The sequence below is a fragment of the Lampris incognitus genome, chromosome 1 (assembly GCF_029633865.1).
Source record: "Lampris incognitus isolate fLamInc1 chromosome 1, fLamInc1.hap2, whole genome shotgun sequence".
Lineage (NCBI taxonomy): Eukaryota > Metazoa > Chordata > Actinopteri > Lampriformes > Lampridae > Lampris > Lampris incognitus.
In genome coordinates this window covers 123,390,216-123,413,831 of record NC_079211.1, presented here as the reverse complement: position 1 = coordinate 123,413,831, position 23,616 = coordinate 123,390,216, and the positions used below count along the sequence as shown (strand labels likewise).

The window sequence follows — 23,616 nt, the reverse complement described above, 5'->3', positions numbered from 1 at the left end:
ATTGAACAAAGAAGAAAAGGAGAAGAAATTACAACGGGATGCCGATGATCTGTGACATGTGTCTCCTAATCCGGGTAACAGATGATTAACCAGTCTGGAGAGAGAATCAGAGACAGGAAAAAAACAAACGACCACACGTTTTTTTCGTTATTTGTTTTACTCCTCATTCACACTCTCCATCTTCTCTGTCACTTGGACAGCATTGATCTTAATGGCTCATGTTTGTCTCTGTGCCTGATTGCTTTCATTGTCTTCTTGCCCAAGTATGAGACTCGGTCTCCCTCAAACTCACCCAAAGCACAAACCCGCTGATCCTTCTTTCCTATTTGATGTGGACAATTATTCCCCACTGACATGGATGTGTTGAAGAAGTCATCATCAGGTCTCACAGTAACCAACGCAGGCCTGCTCCCCTAACCTTTCTGCTTGCTGATGTTCTCTGTCAGACCTATTGACACAGATCACCTGCATGTTGGTCTTCAGAGCGTATCGATGAAATGGTCTGAAATTAGTTGAGTATAACAATTGAGTTGGAATCGGTTTGTCTGAATTGAATTGAATCGAATCAAATTGACTCAAGTCCAACCTAATCAGATTGGGCTGAATTGAACTGATCTGTTGAACTGAACTGAGCTGAAATGAATTGAATTGAAACAAATTAAATTAAAATGGCAGTTCTGCGATCCCGGGCAAAAACCATTAGCATAGTACAGGCCAGACTGGAGGTTATGTTGACATCCTGTTAGCTCATCTGTCTGTCCTCTGCTGTTCTTTAATCTTTTTCCCATTCTCTCAAGGCTGGTTTTTGCTCTCCTTCAATACCTCCTGAAGCGGTCCTCTCTCCCCCTCCTCTGATGTTCCTCTATATTCTTCTGCCTCTTTAATCAGCCAACCCTCTTGTAGATTCATGGCACGCACGTGGAGGTGGTGAAAATGGTTTTAGTGGGGGTGGATGTTAGAGGGTCTGACAGAGACAGAATGAATAGGGGAGCAGGTCACAGTGTCATCACTGAGGTAATTGTCCCCCAGGCAGCGACAAGTATGTCCACTTGTGCCATGTGCTTTAATTATTTTTAGAAAATCATTACCATAAAACTCATGTACATAGCTATTTTCTCCCCGAGTATGGATTGCATAAGAAACCTGAAAAGAGTAGCAACACAAATGATAATTTATCTTTTGTTGCTTGTCCTGACAAAGGGCCCTATGTTTGCTTATCTCTCATAAGCTCTTTTTTTTTTTGTCCTTGGCCATGCTTAGCCAGGACAAGTGTGCAGCCTTTGTGTTATGCATACTGCAGGGAAGTCACCATGTTTTATGACTTTATGCTGGGCTGTCTCATTCCCGAAGCAGTGCTTGCTAGAAGACCTCATTGGTTCCACGTGCTTTGAGAGAGACCCCTCCCCCCCTCATCAAAAAAAACAATGCTGCAGGCATAAGATGACCACAGATGTCAGGGGGCTGTCACTCTGGGTGCATTCAGCCAAGCCATTTTAAGAGAATCTGTGGGGACATGCGCAGCATGCCACGCGGTAGCACTCCATATTTATGTTTTAGGAAAACTGTTGTGGAGAATAAGTTAAAAAAAAACATATTTTTTTAAAAACTGAATAAAAACCCTCATTTTAAATTCTGTGGTGGGATGCTCTGCATGAATACTTTGAAATGGCTTCTCTTTAGTCTGAGATTAATGTTTCCATCTTTCTGTGTCTCTCTTGCAGGAGTGGCTGGATTTACGCTGCAGAGGGGTTCGCAATGCAAATGCCTACATCCTAGTCTATGACATCTGCTGTGTGGAGAGCTTTGAATATGTCAAAATGATCAGACAGCAGATAGTGGAGCACAGGTATGGTCAAAAGTACACAGTCTGGTGGAGAGAAGAACGCAATACAAGCGGTAGTCACACGTCGTATGAATGTTAACATGCCCCTTGTTAACTGCCAGTGCTGTAGTGTCATTCCTCACACGCTCATTTTGACGACGGCATGCAATCTCACAGCAGCTTGACACAGCCACACAATAACATGTTTGTGACAGTGTGACAGACAGCCTGCTTGTGGTGATATCATTTAGCTTAGCACCCTCCTCCTTTGGCCACCCTGACCACTCAGTAAAGACGTGACATTTGATTCTGGCATTGATGAGCGAGTGAGAACCGCAAGAGCCAAGTCTGGCTATGTCAAAAAAAAAAAAAGACTGAAGGAAAAGAAAAGGTATCTCCTGCTCTGTCATCCTGGCTGCTTGCACCTGCACCTCCACCTGCACCTTCACCTGCATACATTTGCATGTTGATTGGGAAATGAGTGGCCCTTATTTGTTGGACTCTAAAGAGGTGCTGCTCAGCAATGTGGATGTTTTTCCACTGCAGATTACACCCCCACATTCCTGTAAATCCAGATGTGCTGGCTTTCCTCTGAGGCATATGCTATTGGGCCACTGGCGGAGCCATGACTGCCTGTGTGTTTATCACCCATGAGATAAATCCATTATCGACTGCAGAAAGGGGGGAAAAAGGGGGAATACAAGGGTAGAGGACTTTTGTAGAGACTTGCGATCATACAGGGAGAAAGAACTGAGGTGCGACAGCTGGATAAAGGCAGTGAATACGAAAAGAAGCCATCAAGGACGTAGGGAGGAAAGGAAGCAAGGAAGGAAGGCAAGGAGGGAAACATGTGGGAAATGATATTGTGGATGATGGAGGAGTGGTTGATGAGAGTTTTTTGGATTTGCTTGACTGAGGACGTCAACCAGTTAAAGGAATTGACCATCTATTTGTTTTTTTCCTTAAGTCATTCTAAGAAAGGAGCAAATTACAGGGACACATTCAAAATTATGCTCATACATACAAACGCATGTTGCAGTCTATCCATTTACTTAAACTGCTTGGTGACATTCAGCAGACAAGAGCCTTTCACGAATGGTTATAAGCTTTATTTTGTTAGCTATTTCCTTTAGCTCTCCTCCTGGAGGAACATGGCTGCCTTTCATGTGAAGAAGACCGTCTGCGCTGGCTCCCCCCATTGCCCCTGCAAAGCCCCCTACCAGCCTCTATTCCTCATCTCTCTCTCTCTCTCTCTCTCTCTCTCTCTCTCTCTCTCTCTCTCTCTCTCTCTCTCTCTCTCTCTCTCTCTCTCTCTCTCTCACACACACACACACACACACACACACACACACACACACACACACACATCTCCCTCAAACCTGTTCTCTTAAAGAGCATTTCTTAAAGTCTGTTATGGGAAACCTGTGCGAAGAAAAAAAAGACTATTGTGTGAGGACTATTGTGAACTATTGTGTTTTTTGCGAGTCTGACCTTCCACAACCACTTACAACTCAAGGGTCTCAGGGTTCATGCAACATGCAATTGTAGTTCTGCAATATTGCCTGAAGTTAGAAGTAGGTGTGCTTTACCTGTGATCAGTTAAGTCCTAAAATCAACTCTACAGTTATAGTAAATGGTTAACATTGTAGTGACATTAAACAATTCGAGTATTAGCAGCTCTGTTGTCGGTAATCTGAACGAGATAGCATATAAGCGTGGCTAAGCTCTAAAACTGTAGAGGATAGATGTATGTTTCTCAGATGCAGGAAGTGAGTATCTTCTTTTCCTGCACTTCAAAAAAGTCAAGTTATGTCAAGAATCCCTCATCACTCCTCCCCTCTTGTTTGGTTTGAGGGCAGACTAACAAGATTGATTAGGAAGATTTACGTTTAATGAAAGGGCTGAATGAGATTGCTGTGGATTTGCTTTGACTGAGGCGCAGAATGCATGAAATATGTTTTTTTTTTTTTTTAATAAATTTATTTCTGATTTTTCCCTTTTTTCTCCCAATTTAGTGGCCAATCGACCCCTGTTTTAATTCAAACACCCACCCTCGCACTGTATGCGTTCGCCAACTGCATCTCTCCGGCCGGCAGTCTCGAAGGAGACCGCCTCGCCACTTTCGTGACAAGGCGACTCCAAGCCGAACCACTTTTTTTCCGACACACACAGAGACACATTCACGTGACGAACACAAGCCGACTTCACCCCCCTCCCGAAGACAGCGTTGCCAATGATCGCTGCTTCGTCGAGTCCGGCCATAGTCGGATCTGACGAGACCGGGGCGCGAACCCCAGTCCCCAGTGGGCAACTGCATCGACACAGAGCCGATGCTTAGACCGCTACACCACCGCGGACCGACTTTTGTTTTGTTTTTAAACCGGCTCATGTTGCCCATGAGGCTTTTCTTGTGAGTGATTATGGATTTAGGGTCTTTAAATTTTAATGCAAGGTATATTGGAGTATTGTTAGTGTAGAAATGGAGAGAGACATGTTTATAAATGATGCTCCAAGTAGGAGCACGGGGGGCCTTTAAATGAATATTGCTGGAATCCTCAAAATAATGTCTGCTGAGTACAGATAACTATAACCGATATGAAGGTGTGGGCTTCATTGGAAAGATGTGATAAGAGACAGATTAACAGCTGAGGATGAGATATATATCGAGTGCTAAAGGCAATCAATTAAGATTTCATGACCTACTGTGTCCAATTTTGCCCTAATGTCTACGAGGGTTTAAACTGAACAGCATCTCCAGTTAAAGAAGGTCATTAGTCACTGAAGCATGAATTTTCTCTATGCAAATAAACTACATGTAATGGTGATCAGACTGATAAACCTGACTGGCTTTGTTCAAAGAAAGATCAATTAAGTGCAAGCTACTTTTTCTAAAACTTATGATATTAACAGTTGTTTAGAGATAGGCCTGTAGATATACAGGTTGACGGACAAGATCAGGTAGGAGTCTCTGTGGCCTATGATGTTCACGGATGACACTGTGATCTGTAGTGAGAATATTATATGAAGCAGGTTGAGGAGAGCCTGAAGAGGTGGAGGTATGCACTGGAGAGAAGAGGAATGAAAGTCAGTAGGAGCAAGACAAAATACATATGTGTGAATGAGAGGGAGGACAGTTGAATGGTGAGAATGCAAGGAGTAGAGATGATGAAGGTGGATGAGTTTAAATACTTGGGGTCAGCTGTCCAAAGTAACGGGGAGTGCAGAAGAGAGGTGAAGAAGAGAGTGCAGGCAGGGTGGAGTGGGTGGAGAAGAGTGTCAGGAGTGATTTGTGACAGAAGGGTACCAGCAAGAGTTAAAGGGAAGGTTTACAAGATGGTTGTGAGACCAGCTATGTTATATGGTTTGGGGACAGTGGTACTGATGAAAAGACAGTAGGTGGAGCTGGAGGTGGCAGAGTTGAAGATGCTAAGATTTTTCCTGGGAGTGATGAAGAAGGACAGGATTAGGAACGACTATATTAAGAGGTACAGCTCAGGGTGGACAGTTTGGAGACAAAGCAAGAGAGGCAAGATTGAGATGGTTTGGAGATGTGTGGAGGAGAGATGCTGGGTATGTTGGGAGAAGGATACCGAATATGGAGCTGCCAGGGAAGAGGACAAGAGGGGGACATGTAAGGTGGCTAGTGTGACAGAGGAAGATGCAGAGGACAGGAAGAAATGGAAACAAATGATCCGCTGTGGCGACCCCTATTGGGAGCAGCCAAAAGTAGTAGTAGTAGTAGTAGTAGTAGTAGTAGTAGTAGTAGTAGTAGAGATAGGCCTGTAGAGTTACTGCAGGCTTCTTGACTCAGTAAAATTCAGAAAATCATTGACAGTTTAATTTGATCAGCAACAGAAATCACAGATTAAGTATAATACATTTCCATACACTGTCATATGGAGAGGTAATGTGAATGCAAAGCCCTCTGAGATGGTTGCTGTGCTTTAGGACAATACAAATACAAATGTGACTTGACTGGACTTTCATATACAGGCATGACATGAGACTGAAGATTTAGGAATGATCGCTCATCATCAATGTTGGGGAGAAGGTTGCAAATGAAAATAGATCGCAAGGGAGTGTCACCATTTATCAGGGGTGATCCCAAAAGGAAAAAAAATAGCAAAGGAGATACGAGAGGATTTGCTGTGATCTTTATGAATGCTGCAACAAAACCCTGGGCCAGTGGAGAGGAGCAAGTCAGTGGGGCCACATTAATAAGAATGGGCATGTTTTTAGAAAAAGAACAAGACAACGAAAAACAAGAACATCACTCAAAAGTCAAAATTAGAGGAAAATGACAGAATGGCAGATAAAGACTCTTTAGACAGAGATCTTTCAGTGCACACTGAATCTGACAGCTGACTCACTGCGGGAATATGAATAAATGCACGTCTTTATGCAAGTGCGCCACTCCTATAAAGCCAAGCTATGGTGTAACACAGGGTACAAAACCCCAAATAATCATCATAAGTGACAAGTTGACTCCTGAGGCAGTAGTGGGCCTATCTCGGCAGACCAACTCAATTACTTGCTGCAATGCAAGGTGCCAGTCCTCGGAGGATGAGGGTCAGTTATGCAACTCATACAAAAAGAAACCTTCACTTGTTATTGATGTGGCAAATACATTGTTTAAGATTGCAATAGGCTGATTTTAGTGAGCCTATTCAGCTGATTTAAGAGATGCGTAGGCCATTTGCAGAGAGAGCTGCCCGCAAAGTCCGTGTTCACGACGTCTAATCTCCGGTAGTAAAATATGCTCATCCTCCATCAGCTGAGCATGGCTGCTCTTGTTTTGATTTATAAGGTACCTTTACTTGTCTTTAATGAAAACGCCGCGACTTCGAACAGCTCTGTTTTGCAGCACGCGCTCCAGTAACCTGTGAAGGGGACCTCAAAACATTAGGCTGACTGTCAGAAACCCCATTCATATACTGATATATTCTTTCTTTTTGGAGGGCTCAGGGGACTTTGTCACCGATGTGGTAACGTGGTAGATGAAGCAGAAAATTTGAATGTTCATAACCAAGGGCGACTCCTTGTGTTTACTCAGTAAATATGGTGTGACTGACACAAATATACTCAAAACAACTATTCCTCAGCCCCAACCTCACCGCAGTCCTTTATAGTCCATGGGAGCCAGGGGAATATTACACGTGTGATTGAAAATAAGTATCAAATTTGTCTTCCAAACCAAAGATATCAAGCCTTACTGTGAAATATTTGAACCGAATAGCATCATCCCACGTGGTGACGTGTTTGTGACCATCTCAATACGCTCCGCCGAAACACAAACCGGGTCTTCCACAGCCAGAGTGTTTTTTTTCTTTTGTCATTTTATGCCAGCATCCAGTTTACCATACGCCTTCACAATCCACTGTGGTAAAAACGTACACATTTCCCCCAACAATGTGTCTCTGTTAATGCAGAAAGTGGTGGGAGGCCCCTCGAGCCTGCGAGCTGTGAGCCACCAGTCCACCCCCACAGTCTTTAGAAAATAGGGGGAGCTGCACATCGACACATAACACGCACCGAAGCAACTGCAGCGCTCCGCTCTGCTGTCAGGCAAAATGCATGTACAGCAACTGTACTTATTTAAAATTGAAATGATTCTAATTATACTCTACAACAAAGTTCACCCCCAAGCGTGCTTGCACACACACGAACACACGCACACACACACACACACACACACACACACACACACACACACACACACACACACACACACACACACACACACACACACACACACACACGGTAAACTGCAGCTACCAGTTCATTCTTATACCACTGCTCACATGCACACACACGCCTGTGCTTGTGCTATCAGCTCATATTAGGTCCCCCAACCCTCGGAGGGAACGTGCCAGACAGTAGCCTTGTCACACCAGTGATGGCTCTGACCTTCAGGGTGCGAGGGGTGAGGAGGAGGCAGTGCAATATTTTACAGCTTGCAAGATTTATAACCTTTCAGTCAGCAACACCTTTTGGTTACGACAAGAAAAACGTGTTTCAGAGACAAATAATTTTCTTGTTTTACCAGTTGTATTGAATACTGCCCTGTCTTATTTTCTTTCATTTCATTGACAGTCTTCTCTCCCTTCTCTCTTGTTTTTTTTTCTTCTTTCTTTCACCTGTCCCATGGTTGTGAAGGGAAGGCAGTAGCAGTGAGGTACCAATCCTGGTGGTTGGCAGCAAGAGGGATCTGCAGCGGCAGCGCTTCACCCCTCGCCGAGCGGTCTCTGTGCTGGTGAAGAAGACCTGGAAGTGCGGCTACGTGGAATGTTCCGCCAAGTTCAACTGGCACGTGATCCTGCTTTTCAAAGAGCTGCTGGGCATTGCTGTGGCGCGAGGCATGCGCCAGAACCACACGTCCATCCGCCTACAGGGGGCCTTGCAGAGAAACCGCTGTACTGTCATGTGACCCTGAGAGCTCCTTCCTCCTGCTCCACCTTTCCTCTCACTTCAAGGGTGGTGGAGCGGCGGACGGAGAAAAGGACCTTTATCGAAATGGCTGGAAAAATACCCCGAGGCCTCCTGCTTACCTGAGCTGATCTTTCATAATGAAGTTTATCAGGCTCTTGCGCTGTAAATGACACTGATTCCACCAATGATCATCCAACCATTTAACCATTTCCTTGTCAAATTCTGCCAAATGTCTATAAGAAATGGAACTGGGGGAGGGGGGGTGCTGAAGAAGAGGAAGCAACGGTACTAAATACAACCACTCCAGTTAGTGAGAGACAGTTTAGCCAGATTAGTTATGTGATGCTTTGCTTCCCAAACTTGACAGCAACAAGTGTCAGCGAGGGGCCTCTGTTGGTCCATGCAGACCTGTGAAAGCATGGAAGCTGTATCTCTGAGTCTTGCAGTGGATAGGCAGCAATATCACTGAGTCTTCCCTTTTGGATGGATTTTTCATAGTCAGTAAGGTTAACAGGATCCACTCACACCTTAATTAATAATTAAGCTCTGAGGGGAAAGTCTATCAGAAAGTGTGGTAGATATTACTAAATAATAGGTCATATATATATATATATATATATGTGTGTGTGTGTGTGTGTGTGTGTGTGTGTGTGTGTGTGTGTGTGTGTGTGCAATCCTTCATTTTTAGAGAATTAAATTTACCAAGACAAGACAAATTGATGCCAACTCACAACATACCTTTTTGGATTCTGAATGGTGACCTGCATTGCCTAGATCTTTGTAGTCATTGTTGCTTTCCATTTACTGTTGTATACAGTAAAAGCTTTTCTCATAGGAAGAGTGGGTTAAAATTGTCTTGCAGCAGAAAACACTGCAGTCCCTTATCATGATGTATTGTATGACTTCAGTCTGCCCCCTCCCCTCACTCCCTGTCTGTTTGTGTTGAATACATTAGATCCAGGAAGCTGGGGGACATGCAAGAGGCTGCAGAGACTGTGACGAGACCGTATGCAAGATGTGTGCGTGTGTGCGTGCGCGCTTGTGTGTTTGGTGATTTTGAAATGTTTCCAAAATAGTTTGGTAGTTAACATTCAGACTAAATAAGATCACACAGAGAGTATATAGCAAAAAGAAAATCAACAAAGCTTAATCTTTGGAAATAGGATCAAGCAATAAAATGCCTGCGGCTTTGCTGACTGGCTATAGCACTACCGTGAAAATGCATCACAGCGACGTCACCCCTCCATGGTCACAAGACTCCATGCACACATTAGGGAGCAAGCTATTCAATGACCCCTCCAAAGACGCATACCCACCCCATGAGTGAGTCACAGAAACACAGGGAAATTTAACCAAGCTTTCATGGTGGTATCCGTGTCGTATCCCATTAATGATAGTGTGGCGTTAAAACTTATTTTTTAATTGATTAGCTCTAAGTGGATACTCTAGATATGGCTGCACTGATGAAGATAGGACTACTGTATATAAGAGTGATTCATAGAATCATCGCATGCTTTTGTTGGTAGCGCCAACAGGTCAGGGTTTAATTGCACTGATTGTTTTGTGTTTTGTTCCTAAACGTGGTTTTAGACACTGTTAAGAGCAACTGAGTGGTGTGAATGTGATAACTGTACACCGGCATGTAAGAGCACAAGCTTTGTTTCCTCTAAGAAATTGTGTCGACATCCTCTTTCAGGACAGATGGCTGTGTTAGTACTATCTAATAAAAAAGAAATATGTAGCAGAGATACTCGAGAGAGCAACTGCGTGTAGCATGAGTCCTAATTGATTTTTTTGTGTATGTGTGTGCGTTTTTCAAAAATAAAAAGGGCTACAGTTTTTTTATCAAACACATTCATGTTATTTATGTGTTAGTACTGTGTGAGTACATTTGTTTTTGACACACGATAAATTATTAAATGCACTTGAAAGCGACGACCTTTGTCACCAATATTTTATTCTCCGTGCGACGCGTAGCCCCCGTTATAATAATGTTGATAACGTTGCCACCTTGTGGTCAGATACTGTCATCATTCCATGTATCAAACCTGCCTACCCAATACAACAAAACATAGTGGGGTCCAAGGCCGCCCCCCCCATATTAAACAAACAACGTCTTCATTTTTAGTGTCTTCATACAGAATTATAACAGTAGAAATCTGGCTAAATTCAGACCAATTTACAATTCAAATTACGTCTGGAAGCTTGGCAATGTGTGCCTATATCAGCGTGATTAATGCAAGTGCGTGGATGGGGAAGAGAGAGAGGGGGGGAGAGGTTATCGTATCCCTCATCTATTTAGATTCAGTTTAGCTGATCTCCTCGAGTCACATGCCAACTGTTTGGGGATGTTTCTGACAACAACGTCACGTGGTGCGGGTCGCTATCCTCTGCAGTCTGCATCAGCAAAGTGTCTTGGCATCGTTTCCCTTCCCCCTCCCCTCCGCTCCTCCCGGTATTCCGTCCCAGCGTCATGTGAAAGGGGCGCAACACTGTTCGTTTCGTCCCGGACCCGAGCCTCATCACCTCGTCGGCGGAGTCATTCGCCCTGAGCGCTGCCGAGCAGGGGACGGCGTCCTCAACGCGGTTGTCCGTTCGTTTTCCTGCACCGTTCAGCGTGCGGCGCAGCGGAGGATGAGCGACCAAGGGAAGGGCTCGGCGTCCACCTCTGCCGCGGCCCCGGCGCCGGGGTCGGACACTTACAAAGGCTGGCTTTTCAAATGGACCAACTACTTGAAAGGGTATCAGCGGCGGTGGTTTGTCCTCAGCAACGGCCTACTGTCATATTACAGGTAAATATGAAGTCATTGGTGTTTTTTTGGCGACCCCCCCCCTCCAAAAAAAGAGACGCCAGAATGGACACTGCTAGTCGCGGCACCTCCGTCAGCGCATCACTCCAGCTGGGCGGCTCATCTGGCTGGTTAGCAAGCTAGTTAGCTTATCAAAGGGAGATGGGGATCAGCTGTTTATTTTCAACTGACGTTCACAACGTGTAATATATACAATATATATGTGCGTGTGTGTGTATTTGTGTGGGTTATATATTTATATATATAGATGTAGATATAGATATCATTGCCTTTGTTAAGACCTGTTTATTGTGGAGCTATACCAACACTGACATACACATACACGTACACAAGACGTATAAATAAAAGAACAAAGCGTTTAAACTCATATACTTGAGTTTAGCTAACTGGGCTAGCTAGCTAACTAGCTTGCTTGCCATCATTCAGTTAATTACTAGCGCTAAATCTATGGTTGTCCGTCAGCTGTGCTTTCTTTATTCATATCAACGCTAGTCAAACATTTAACAAGTGGGTTTCCAAAATGCCAATTTTTGAATTATACTTTTTTTTTCTAAGCCAGTGCATTTGTACTTAACGTCATTTGTTACTCTGAAGACCTCCACTGTGTTTCGTGTAGCTATCCGTAAAAGCAAGGTGGTCAGTGTGTGGGTACTGTGACAGAATCCTCCGGAAAGAAAGGACCACCAACATGATCTTTCTGCCCTCACTCCGATCGCACAGTCGTCACCTGTAAACTTGCTAAATCGTGTTGCAACACCTGTGGCTGAGGTGCTTCCTGCATGGGAGTCATGTTTCCACACAGGCAGAGGTAGAGCGCCATTAACGAGGAAACAAATGGACCACATTTATAAATCATGTCAGCGACCTGGATTAAATCTTTAGCCCTCTCTCCCATCACAGTGTATTTCCCGGTAGCATTTCACATTGAAAAGGGAGCCACACTGGATTTCAGATTTGAAGCTTGTTATTTACAGTACTGCCTCACCTGCATCAGAGAACAGTCCCCATTGACTCATTTAGGTTGTCCTATCCTCTAAGCCAGGGTTGGGCAATCTTAGCCAGAAAGGACCAGTGTGGATTAAGGTTTTTGTTCCAACCAAGCAATTGCACACCTGTCTCCGAATCAAGTTCCACAGCAAAGACTCTACTGGTTGATTCGTGGGATCAGCTGTGTAATGCTTGGTTGGAACAAAAACCTTCACCCACACTGGCCCTTTCTGGATAAGATTGCCCACCCCTGCTAAGCTGTTATAGTCACAATTTTGATGGTATTCACTAAATGGCGACTTTAAGTCTCCAAGTGCTCATTTCTACATCATATCCGAACACCTTTGTTATAAATAGATAAAACTGAAAAGAGATATGACAGTGGTTCCAACGTAAGAAGTCTCTTGACAGTGTGGAACTGCCTTTTGCAAGCATGACTTATAAAGGTGTTGCGTCATGTGGTCTGAGGGCGAGTCTGGCAATTTCAAATATTTGGAGTTGTATCTAGCTTTTTCGTAAGCTTAAGCAGTTTGCTGGATACTGTGTGACTACTCTTGCACCTTTTGACTACTCTTGACTACATTATACTACTCTGTTGCATCTCCTCCCCAGCCTCAGTGTCCATCATATTCTTTGGTGATTTCACAGATGAAATCTAGAATTTTGAATGTCCCGAATTTACAGTTAAGTTGTTCAGTGCTTAAGTAGCCCTAGACTTCAAAAGTAATATCATATGAATGTATGGAATAGCTACCATTTTCATGAGATAGAAGTAAAAAAAAATGTAATGATCCAAAAATACGAAGCACTCAGTTTTGTGCACATGGTTTACTGAAGAGAAGTGGGGAGGATTACATGTCACAACATTTATTCATCCTATCCAACCCAGTTTTTATAATTAAATGGTTCACAACAGAATGTAGGTCTATTCCTTAGAGTTTACATGCCTTTGCCAATAGTGCTGCTATTGGTACGTTATAGTGTGATATTTGGCTGAAAATGTGCAAATGCTGTAACAAATCAGATTACAATATGCTTAAAAGCCCTCTAATGTATACCCTAATGTGTTAATTCAGCTTTGTGATTATTTGAAAAAGTAGAAATTCTCTTATTTTTTTTGTTGGCCCCTGTTGCAGGGAGGTCAGCGCATAGGGTCAGCTATAGAAGAGTGAACCTTAAGTAAGTGGACCAGGGATGCAGTGTATCCAGGTCGAGGACACTTTGGACTTGCCTTCACTTTCTGTTTCAAGTGCAATTTCCTTACTCAACATGCTGTCCCCTAAAGTTCAATATCATAGATTCAGAAAACCCCCAAATTACAGTAGTGACAGCACAAGATAAGTAATGCCATATTATTCTCTGTTATTAGAAAAATGCAAAGCTGATTGTCCAAATTGGCTTTGGAGATGAGGGTACCACGCTTTGATACAAAACTAATGTCATCATGTAGTGTTGCACTACACACTAGCACTGCACCGTCACAAAGAGCCCAGTTGTCCCCTTGCCAGTATTTGGATTGTGGAACTGGAAGTGCGGGAGCCACCGCCCCACTCTTGTCTGTACTGATTGTGAAAGGAGAGATACCTTTTTCCTCCACTATCTATTAATAGTCCATTATGTTATAAGGTGACTGCTGTCCCTGATGTCAGGGTAGCCTGTTGACATCTGAGCACAGAGGCAGTGGAGCGTACAAGTTCTCACAAAGGAGATCCTTACTAATGCCCCCCCCCGCCCCCCGCCACTGATGTCTGCCTGGCAGACAGACCACTCTGTTTGTCTGGCTTCAGGCTTTATGTGTGCCCTCATGTGCATGTGTTCATGTCGCCTGTCTGCACTTCTTGTTGCAAGTGGAGGAATAATGAAACTACAGCCCATTGACAACACATTTTCCTCCTCTTCAGATGATTTTTTTAATGGTAATAAACGTGTGGATACTAAATGTCAAATAATAGTTAAACATATTTTATGTGGGAGCGTCTCTGTAGCCGAGTGGTTACAGTGCATGTAACTGTCGCTGGTTTGATTCCAGCTGGCGACCTTTGTTGCGTGTCATAGCCCTCTTTCTCTCTCCAACATTTCCAGTCTGCCTCTTCACACTATCGCTATTGAATCTTCTTTTTCTTCTTTCGGCTTGTTCACACTATCTTGTTCACGCTATTGAATAAAGAAAAAATGCCCAAAAAAATAATCTTAAAAAAAATCATGTTATGGGCTTCTTAGTATAGCATGTTGTCTTGTGGTGTAGTAATTATGAGGTAAGTACACTGAAAAAAGTACAATTGTGAATAGCCCTAGAAATATTCCTCTTCAGGGTTTCTTTAACACTGAAGCTGTGACTGCTTCCCCTGTGAATGCTTTCCTTGTCTTTGTTCCTTTAACACTGTGATAAAAATTTAGCTTTTCCATGAAATAATTCTCCACATGCCCTTAACAGCATTCAGTCTTTATCTAATGGAGTCTTTATCTAAGGATCTAATGATATCCCTCAAGATGAGTCTTATTAGTTTGTATGGAAGGACATCAACAAGCCCAAGTTACTTGTATCACTTTGCCACAGTTCTACTAATCACAGCATGTATAGATCAGGTATATGTTCTCTGCAATCTGTTTTTTCCCCCTCCTTTTAAATGAGAGAACTTTATTTGTTACGCAGGGCATGGGCCTGTATTGGCTGACCCTGACCATTTGCAGGCTTATCTACTGAAAGGATCACCTCCATTTCCGAGCCCAGTTGTTTTGACAGGGAGAGTTCATGGCCTAGCCTGGTGGCCAAGCAGTTACAGAGCAATGGTGGACTATAATCTGTGGTCTGACTCGGCAGATGAGCTGACAAAGTCAGCACTTGAGTCAGTTAAAATGTAATTGGTTCTATAGAATGCAACATTGCACTTGCTTCATTGACTCCCTTTTGCTCTGACGCTGCATTTCTGAGCATACTGGTCATCTTTTGCACCACGTCAGCCTTATATTTTTTATCCCCAGCTTCCTTCTATCCTGCTGAGCACTTGCCTGTTTCACCCAGTACAACATTGTGCAAATCTTAAAGGAAAGTGTGACAAAGCCTCTGTTCTCACTCCACTTTGATGAGTGCACAACTTTTTATTTCTAATTTCTTAATTGACTTTTCCTACCAGCTTTAATGCTCTCAGCACCGCTTACTCACCTCTTAGAGGAAATCCTGCTTTAGGGACGATTACAAAGCATTAAAGCCTTCACTGGCCCTCTCTTTGATAGAAGAGTTGATCTGCCTCGATTTCCTCTCAGCCAAGTTGTGGGATTGGACCTTGAACAGGGTTGCAATTGGTTAGTATTACACTGTATGCTCAGTGGGGGCTCAGCGCCGTTTGTTTTTAGGAGAGTCAGGTTATGGTGCTGGCGTTGGCACAGTGTGTTATTAGGTAAAGAGAGGCGGTCCAGGAGAGTGGTGAACTAGTCGACCATGGGCTCAGCTGGAGGTTGAAGCCTACTCGGGGCCTTGTGTACCTGCCAGGTGCATCAGCAGAGTGACTGGAGCTCAAGACATGGAGAGAAGAGAGGAAGCTGGGATTTAATCATATTAATGGCCTCCTCCTTGGTCTCCACACCTAGTCACTGTCTGGTGCCATGTCCACAGTGTTTGTGTGTCTGGGTGGTCTGGATGCAGCCGGGTAGGGGTGAGAGCAGAAGACTGGCATTAGTTTCAGTTGGGACTCTGGCTAAAATTGGTATCCCCAGTTTCACTTTGTCAGCACGTCACTGACTGCACCACAGTATCTATGCCTTGGATTGCTTTTGTGTCATGTTTTAATTTCTCTCCTTAGTGGGACACCTTTTGCAATGCTTCTCTTGGGATATAACAGCCCCTAGCCAACAACTTGTGTTTTACACTATCTGCTTTCTCATGCTGTGTGGACAGTGTATTAGCCTATCTCTTATGCATGCCTTATATGTGTGCTGCTCATGCCTGTGGCAGATGTGTGTGTGTGTGTGTGTGTGTGTGTGCGCGCGTGTGTGCGTGCGTGCGCACGTGTGCGCGTGCGTGCATGCACACGCACGCGTGTGTGTTTGTGTTGTTGATAGGCTGTTGTTCTGTCATTACATGCTCCAGATCGGTGGATTTGTGTTTTATGAGGATGTGTGCACAGGGGAACGACAGGTAAATCCCTGTAATTCTCTGCTGGCTTCTCACAATATGCAGAATCCTGTCTCACACCCACCAAACCTTCAGCTCCTGTCCATACCAACCCTGTCTCTCACAATGCCTCATTTACCTCATGGTCCCTCTCTCTTTTAACGCTTTCACAGTTTCTATGGCTCTCTAGTTCCATGGCCTCTGCATGGCCTTGCCTCCCCACAGGGCAGTGGGGATCAGCATGAATCTCATTTTACTCATCACCAGTGCACTCATAGTTGGATGACCCATTTAAAGTCAGGGTTCCACAGCAGTGGAAGGCAGGGCTGGGCTCAAAACTGGGCTGTTCAGGAACCTTGCCTCTCTTGTGGCTTAGCATGGCTCCGGTATGGTCTTGTTACTTTGCATGATTAATCAGCACAAAGGGCCGGTTGAAAGTACTGTACTATGGTGCTTGTTCTGGATCAGCTTTATACCTAGACTCAGCTCATCCAGTTTGATATGGTGGAAGAAAATTCACTGCCAAGTGAAGCTTAGAAAGGGATGAAAACTAATATTTGTCTGTGACCCCGAACCTCTTAATAAGCCAGCATGCACCCCTTTTTAGTGCTATCTGAGACTGAGGCTGCTAAAGGCTTAATACTGCTGAGAGGCAGCTGTTGGCAGCAGCGAGGGCTCAGTGAAGATGGCTGTATGGATGGTTGGATGGATGTTAGGGAATGTAGACCCACTGCACATGTATGCACACATGAATGCATGGCTCAATACAACACAGCAGTTTCCTCCTAGAGCTTAGTTTGTACTGACAGAATGTCGGGGAGCCGGCATTCCACCTCAGAACTTTTCAATCCATTTCCTTGTTTTGTTTTTGTTTTTCCATTTAAGCCTCTCTCGACCTTTTTAAAGTTAGCCTACATTTTTGTTTTCATGTTTGAATTTTCTGATTTGAAGCAATTCTTAGAATCACAACAACAAGAGGAATCGGTTCTTGTAACTGTGAAGGAAACTAATGAAAAGACATATCACAATGTAGGCTAACTTAATTTAACTAATGCCTCTTACTATTGTTGGCTGTTCTGGTTGAGCAATTACACCAAATTGAAGACAGAGTTTTTTTTAACCAAAATATGTTGCATCGGGGGGAAATTAGGAGCCACCTGACTGTTTCATAGAATGAATTTGGAGTCAGTACATTCATGCGATAAGACTTAAAGAATAAATTAAAGACTGACCGCATAAATAGTAGAACTTTTTTTTGTTCTCCCTTTATTTTGTATTCCTTTGCTCTCCCACTTTCTCTACATTTCCTGCAATCTCTCTCTCCCTTACAATCTCTTTCACTCTGTGTTCTTTCTTTGTCCAAGCTGTTATTCATTGTTTGGTTTGGTTCACTATGGGGGCTTTGAGCCAGACAATGGCCTTGTTATCTAGAGAGCTGTGACCCACTGAATGTGCAACAGTTGGTCCTGGTGGAGCCTGCATGGAATATTCCCAATTCTATACTTTCGTAGCAAAGCAATAAGAACACGTTGAACACACTGCAGTAAATTTCAGACTCGCCTCTTTAATTTGCATTTGTTCATGCACATGTGGTTATCAGTAGTGGATGTATTAGAGTATAATGTGTATCTGCTTTGAAATAACCCAGGGATTTCTCAGCTGCATGGCTTTCAGATTGTCTCCTCCTTTGATCAATGGCAGTTCTCTGACCCTCCTTGCTTCCCCACCTCTGCTTATTGCTCCAAGAAATTTTAATTGGCCAAACCAACCCTCAGTCTCGCTCCATCGCTTATTATGTCCAAGATCAAGAGACTATTTTTTTTAAATTTTCCGACTAAAATTAATCCCCAGTAAAGGAAAACTACTGTACCTAAAGTACTTCAGTCAATGTGTTCAACTACACTTTGTGTCTGTTTTCTGTCTCTGTCCGTTTGATGGTGTGTTACAGGACACAAGCAGAGATGGCCCATACATGCCGTGGCACCATCAACTTGGCCACGGCACATATCGATACTGAAGATGCCTGCAATATTGTCCTAAGTAGCGGTGGGCGCACCTACCACCTGAAGGCAAGCACAGAAGTAGAGCGCCAAAGATGGGTGACGGCATTGGAGTTGGCCAAGGCCAAGGCCATCCGCATGATGAACGATCAGTCAGGTAAGGGCAGCTGGATGCTTGAATGGAAAACTGAAAAGCAGCTGAAATTGATAAAACATACTTTTTATGTTTGCTGGGTGAGGACGATTAAATGGAAGTTGTAACCGTCCAATTTAATAACTTGTAATTGGTGCAAGACTGTAGCAGTTGACCTCAAAAGTTTAACCTTTATAAATAAAGGCTGGGCTGATTCAGTTTTGGCAAATACACTTCAAGGTGATAGGAATACAAACAAGGGACTTAACTGCTCTCGTTGTGTACATAAGTACTGTGTGCTGCTTGCTTTGCAATTTACTCTGTTAGTTCCATTTTAAAAATACATACCAAGTAAGAGGTGAGTTCAGCATGTTCAGTATGTTATTTGGGCCAGCCTAGATATCTAGTTAAGTTTGAATTAGCTTCAGCCACTGGACTCCAGTGTCCCTCGGCATTTGATATTCAGCCAGTGATTCGGTTAATAACCTCCCAGGAATCTTCCAGTCAAAGCCAGGAGAGGGCAGAGCCTTCTGCCCAGTCCAGTTGCAGTGCAGAATGCAGTACGCCAAGGTTGCCGTGAGAACTGGTCTCCTATTCAGCCTGCCCCTGACAAAAGACCTCTCTCCTTCCAAAGGGACTCATTCTTGTATGGTTGTGATTGGTGCCACCGGTCAAAGGCTATGGGAAAAGTCTGGGAGGGCTGGTCCTCTTCATATTTCACCCTGGCATCCCTCCCATTGCCTCCTTGCCCCCGGTCTGTACACAGGGTTTCTAGACCCTGTGTGCTACAGACTATATATTCCACAGGCTATATATTCCAGTGGCTAAATTTAGACAGACAATGTGAGTGCATTTTAACTCCCCACTTCCAATAAGCAAGAGTGCAACTCAGACATTTTTATCAGAACTATGTTAGCGTTGTATTTTAAGAAGGTTGACCATGAACAGTTGATTTACATAGAATATTCAGTGTGTGTGTGTGTGTGTGTGTGTGTGCATGCGCACATGCGTATGCATGTGTGTGTTTGCATAAACCTTTATGACAGCATGGCATCCAGCTGTGTTACTGCTGCTGTTCTGTATTTCTTCTACATTATGTTAACTTTATTTGGGAAACACTACTAAGGTTTTATTTGCTAAATGCAAAATGGTATTTCCTGAATTGTTCCCATGCTGTAAACCTGCTGTCTGCTGTAAATGTTTTGGGCAAACCTTGTGCGTTACAAGAGGTGCTGCTGCCTTAACTGCACTGTCCTACCTTTTCGTTTAACAGTTAATCAACCAATATGACCAAGAGTATCTTGGCTGTATCTACCTTAATTTTCCCAGCCTTCTCTGTGTGGTTGGTGAGTTACCATCACTCCCTCTCAGGTGAGCACATTACATTATCCTCACAGGTGAGGGACATGTACTTGATACTCATTTGAAGTCTGTGTGGGTGCAAAATGATTGTGCACTCACCTGTGTCGTTGAGAATCTCTGTAATTGTTGAATCCTGATACGCTTGCTATGTGGTCTACATTCATAGCACTGCGAGGTCTCAGGTGATAATTGTTTCATGTTGTACTTGCTTCCCATCTAACAGACTTCCATTATGTGAAGTGGTGAGGGGTCCGTCTCGAGTTCTGTTCTTAACTGGGGCCTTGACTCAATGGTTGTTTGAAAGCGGAGGGAGAATGTTTCTCACCGAGGCTGGTACAGAACCACATGGGATCACGCTACAACTCTGTTCATCTAACTGACAAATTAAGGCTATTTTGATGCTGCTAGTGGAAACTAATGCTTTACTACTGGAATGAAAGACTGTGAATTTAGGGAAAAAAAATTATTATTTTTTTGAGGTTCTAGCCCCAATTAGAGCACCTCTTTTGCCCAGGAGTTTGGGATATTTATTAATGAATACAAAGTTCCCTGTTACAATTTCCTATTGAACAAAAGATTTCTCATCATCCTCTCCTTCTCATCTTTTTGGAGAGCAAGTAAACATTCTGCACATCCCTTCGTGTGTGCAGTGCGGAGAATAAAACAGACCTTTCATTATTCTTTGCCTTATTGTTTGAGCACCATATCTGTTTTCACTGTTGTATTTTGCCTCAACCCTATTTTCAGGGGCTCAATGTTATTTCTGTTAACCCCACTCCAATAATACATGGTTTGCTTGATGAACCACTGACCTTTGAGATTCACACTAATGAACATCTGACCTGAGCTCCACATAATAACTTTCTTTAAATGATGATGCCACGTTTAAAATGCTTCCATTGTAATTTTTTAATTGTGAGGAGCAAGTAACGTAATGGTAGGATAATATTCAGAACCTAGGTTTATTAGCAGGTTACTTATGGTACTGTAGTCTCTTGTCGGTTATGCTCTTGTAGTCAGCAGGTGGCAGTGTTTGCCCTCGTTTCCTTTCTTAAGATCGTTCCACCCACTTTGTTTTTTTCCAGCACAAGTCACACCTTTGTTTCTGTTGCTATATCTCCTGCTGTGTTGTCAATCGATATATGAACAGTACTATTATGAGAACTCATTGCTATATATGTTATTTTGCTGTAAAATATAGATGATAGTACAGTTTCACCCATTGTCTATCCACGGTCCACTGTGAATCTCTCCAAACTGATTTTCTTTTGTCAACTGAGTTGAACACCATTGAAAATGTTGCAGATAAGCGAATGTTAGGGGGGTAACCAGAATGCATGCGAGTGAAAATGATTCATGGGAGGGGGGGCTAGAGCCAGGCACCTAATCCATGGCCTTCTGGGTTATGCTGAGTTCAGACTGACGCCTGTGAGGAAGAGAGGAGAGTAGTGGCACATCATCAGAGCACCTGAGCCTGACAAACCCACTCAGCACTGCAAGCCGCTGAGCATCCTCAAACCCAACCCACTTGAGTGCACGTTGATCCGCTACACCACACGTGAGAAACAAAATAAATCAATCCGTGAGTCCATAGTTGACTCTGCTTAAATCGAAACTGGCATTGTTTGTGTGTCAGCTGCTGGTCGCATCCTTCATTTGCATTATCGCTGGTTTCACTCAACTTTCCTCATCTGGTTCTGTATCTTTTTCCTCTTTCCCTCCTGTTCTTCTTTTTTTTTTTAATCTCGCGCCAGCAGCCATTCTCTCCTCAGCGGAGGTTATGAAGACGGGTCTCAATTCTCTGTCCATGGTCCTGAAACACAGAGCATATCAAAGGGGGATAATGTGAAGATTGATTAGGAATGGCTGTTCCAACATGCTCCATTGCTTTTCTTCTTTCTCACCCCACCCGCTCACCCTTTCTCCTCTCCCCCCTGATTTCTCTCCTTACACTCACCCATTGTCTCTCTCTCTCGCACGCTCTCTCTCTCGCGCTCTCTCTCTCGCTCTTTCATTCTGTCTGTTGGTTTGCTCCCCTCTCCCCGTCCCTCTCCCTGTCCCACTCCCTGTCCCACTCCCTCCCTTTCTCTCTCTCTCTCCCAGTAAGCAGTTTTACTGAGCTTTTCATCCAGCGGGGTTCAGACTTGAATAGAATGACCACCTTCTTTCTCCAATTCATGCTCCCTACCCTTTTCTCTCGCAAAAGAATTTCCCTCTTTCAGCAAGCGCTGATATTGGAGAAAAGACAGAGACAAGAATAGGCACATTCTCCCCTCGTGTGTAAGTAGACTGTTTTTCTACCATTCATGGGACGCTCGAGAATGTTTGTTCATTTTTGTTTGTGGGTGTGTGCCTGCATATGTACACATGTTGGTGCTGTTGTGCATTCACTCTTGCGTTGTATATTCTATACCTTCATTCCATGTTGGTTCATTTTTATTGGAGAAGTGAAGTTGTATTCAGTTTTCTCATCATTTACATTGTTCGGTAGAGGTTGTAAAGAATATTATCAGACATTTTAAAAATTAATTTGGAAGACCGACAAGACATGCTGCAGTTTTCAATGTTAAATTGCAACCCCAAAGTCATACCTGTGAGAATTGAATGAATCATTTAAATAGCCAATATTTGTTGATAACAGTTTAGGGATTTAGTAAAATGGTAAGAGCCAAGTTCCACTCCGTCAGGGCTGTTGTGGAATGTATTCTTTTCATTTTTTTTTCTATAAACCTGTGCTGTTGGCAGGCTTGGCATACAACATAGGGAATTTGCATGCCAATATGTCATAGACAGAGTTAATCTGCAAGTGGAGTTCAGGTTCTCCATCTGCAAAGGCAATCTTTATTAATCATCAAGAACCACTTACAATAAAGCCATCCTTTAGATGATCTATGGGAGGACAAGAGCACAGGGTTTTTGTTATACATTTACAGCCTCCACCGGTCCGCTCTTCTGCATGTTTGATCAGCTAAACAACCAATCAGCACCGCTTCTGCAGGAGCGGGACAATCACCTCAAGTGAGACAAGGAAACTTAGAAATGAAAACTGACAACATGTATCTGATAAGACATAGATGCTGAGGTATGTCTGACAAAACATAATTAAATCGAGCTTAGGCTAGCAGTTAAGGTGATAAAGGACAAGACTGAAAATAAAAGGGGAAGAAAGGGCTAAGAGGAAGCATGTAATCCAGAGAGTGTTCCAGGGAGTGTGTGAGGCTGATGCTCAGCAGTGTGTATGTGCGTGTGACATATCCACTTATGTGTATGTGAAGTGTCCACCTATGACTGCATGGGACTAATCCCAGTAAATTCTGGTGTCTGAGAGCTGCGACTTATTGTAGTGCCTCCGGGCAGCAGACAGGCTCTGCAGCCACCCATAGACCCAGCAGTTGTGCAGACACCCTATGACCAAGAGAACAGCTGGAGCTCAAAGCATTGCAACCCCAGAAGAGTACTGAGCCAAGAGGGGGGCCAAGACCCAGCAGAGCAACAGCCCGCATGCTCCTGAGGAGTACAAGCCAGTCCCCAAAGACACAAGCGGGGCCTACACCCCTACCGCTTACCCCCAGGCACAGGCAAAGGGCGCACCCGCAGACGTGGGACCCGAGCCATGGACAGCAAGCACAGATGACCAGCCTGGAGTCGGGTCCCATGACCAATAGAGCAACGCACTGCCATGATTGCCCACCCAGCGGGCAGGCAGGGGGGTGGGGGCCCCAATACACATCCACACCCGACTTAGGGGCAAGGCCCGCCATGCCACTGCTGGCTAGATGCCCCCCCCCGGCCGTATGCGCTGAGCACACACCCATGTATTCATGTATTCTAGTCTATTTTGAGGCGATTATGGTACAATAATACTTAAATTATCTTGTTTGTACCAAAATTTGTCTTGTATTCTAAGCAAGACATTTTTGCATAATTACAAATACACATATATTCACACAAATATACGTTCA

At 43.8% G+C, this 23,616-nt stretch overlaps 2 protein-coding genes across 2 annotated transcripts in view; both read left to right on the top strand.

Annotated features, from left to right (window-relative positions):
• Positions 1–8,249, top strand: part of rasl10a (RAS-like, family 10, member A) — a 15,643-nt gene extending 7,394 nt beyond the window's left edge. Inside the window, exons 2-3 of the mRNA XM_056295191.1 lie at positions 1,722–1,851; positions 7,984–8,249. Of these exons, the coding sequence (XP_056151166.1) occupies positions 1,722–1,851; positions 7,984–8,249 (396 nt within the window). The remainder of the gene's footprint in view (positions 1–1,721; positions 1,852–7,983) is intronic.
• Positions 8,250–10,824: 2,575 nt separating this feature from the next.
• The window catches only part of osbp2b (oxysterol binding protein 2b), a 96,235-nt gene continuing 83,443 nt past the window's right edge, over positions 10,825–23,616 (top strand). The window contains 2 exon segments of the mRNA XM_056274790.1: positions 10,825–11,043; positions 18,108–18,316. Coding sequence (XP_056130765.1) covers positions 10,886–11,043; positions 18,108–18,316 — 367 coding nt within the window. The 5' untranslated portion in view covers positions 10,825–10,885.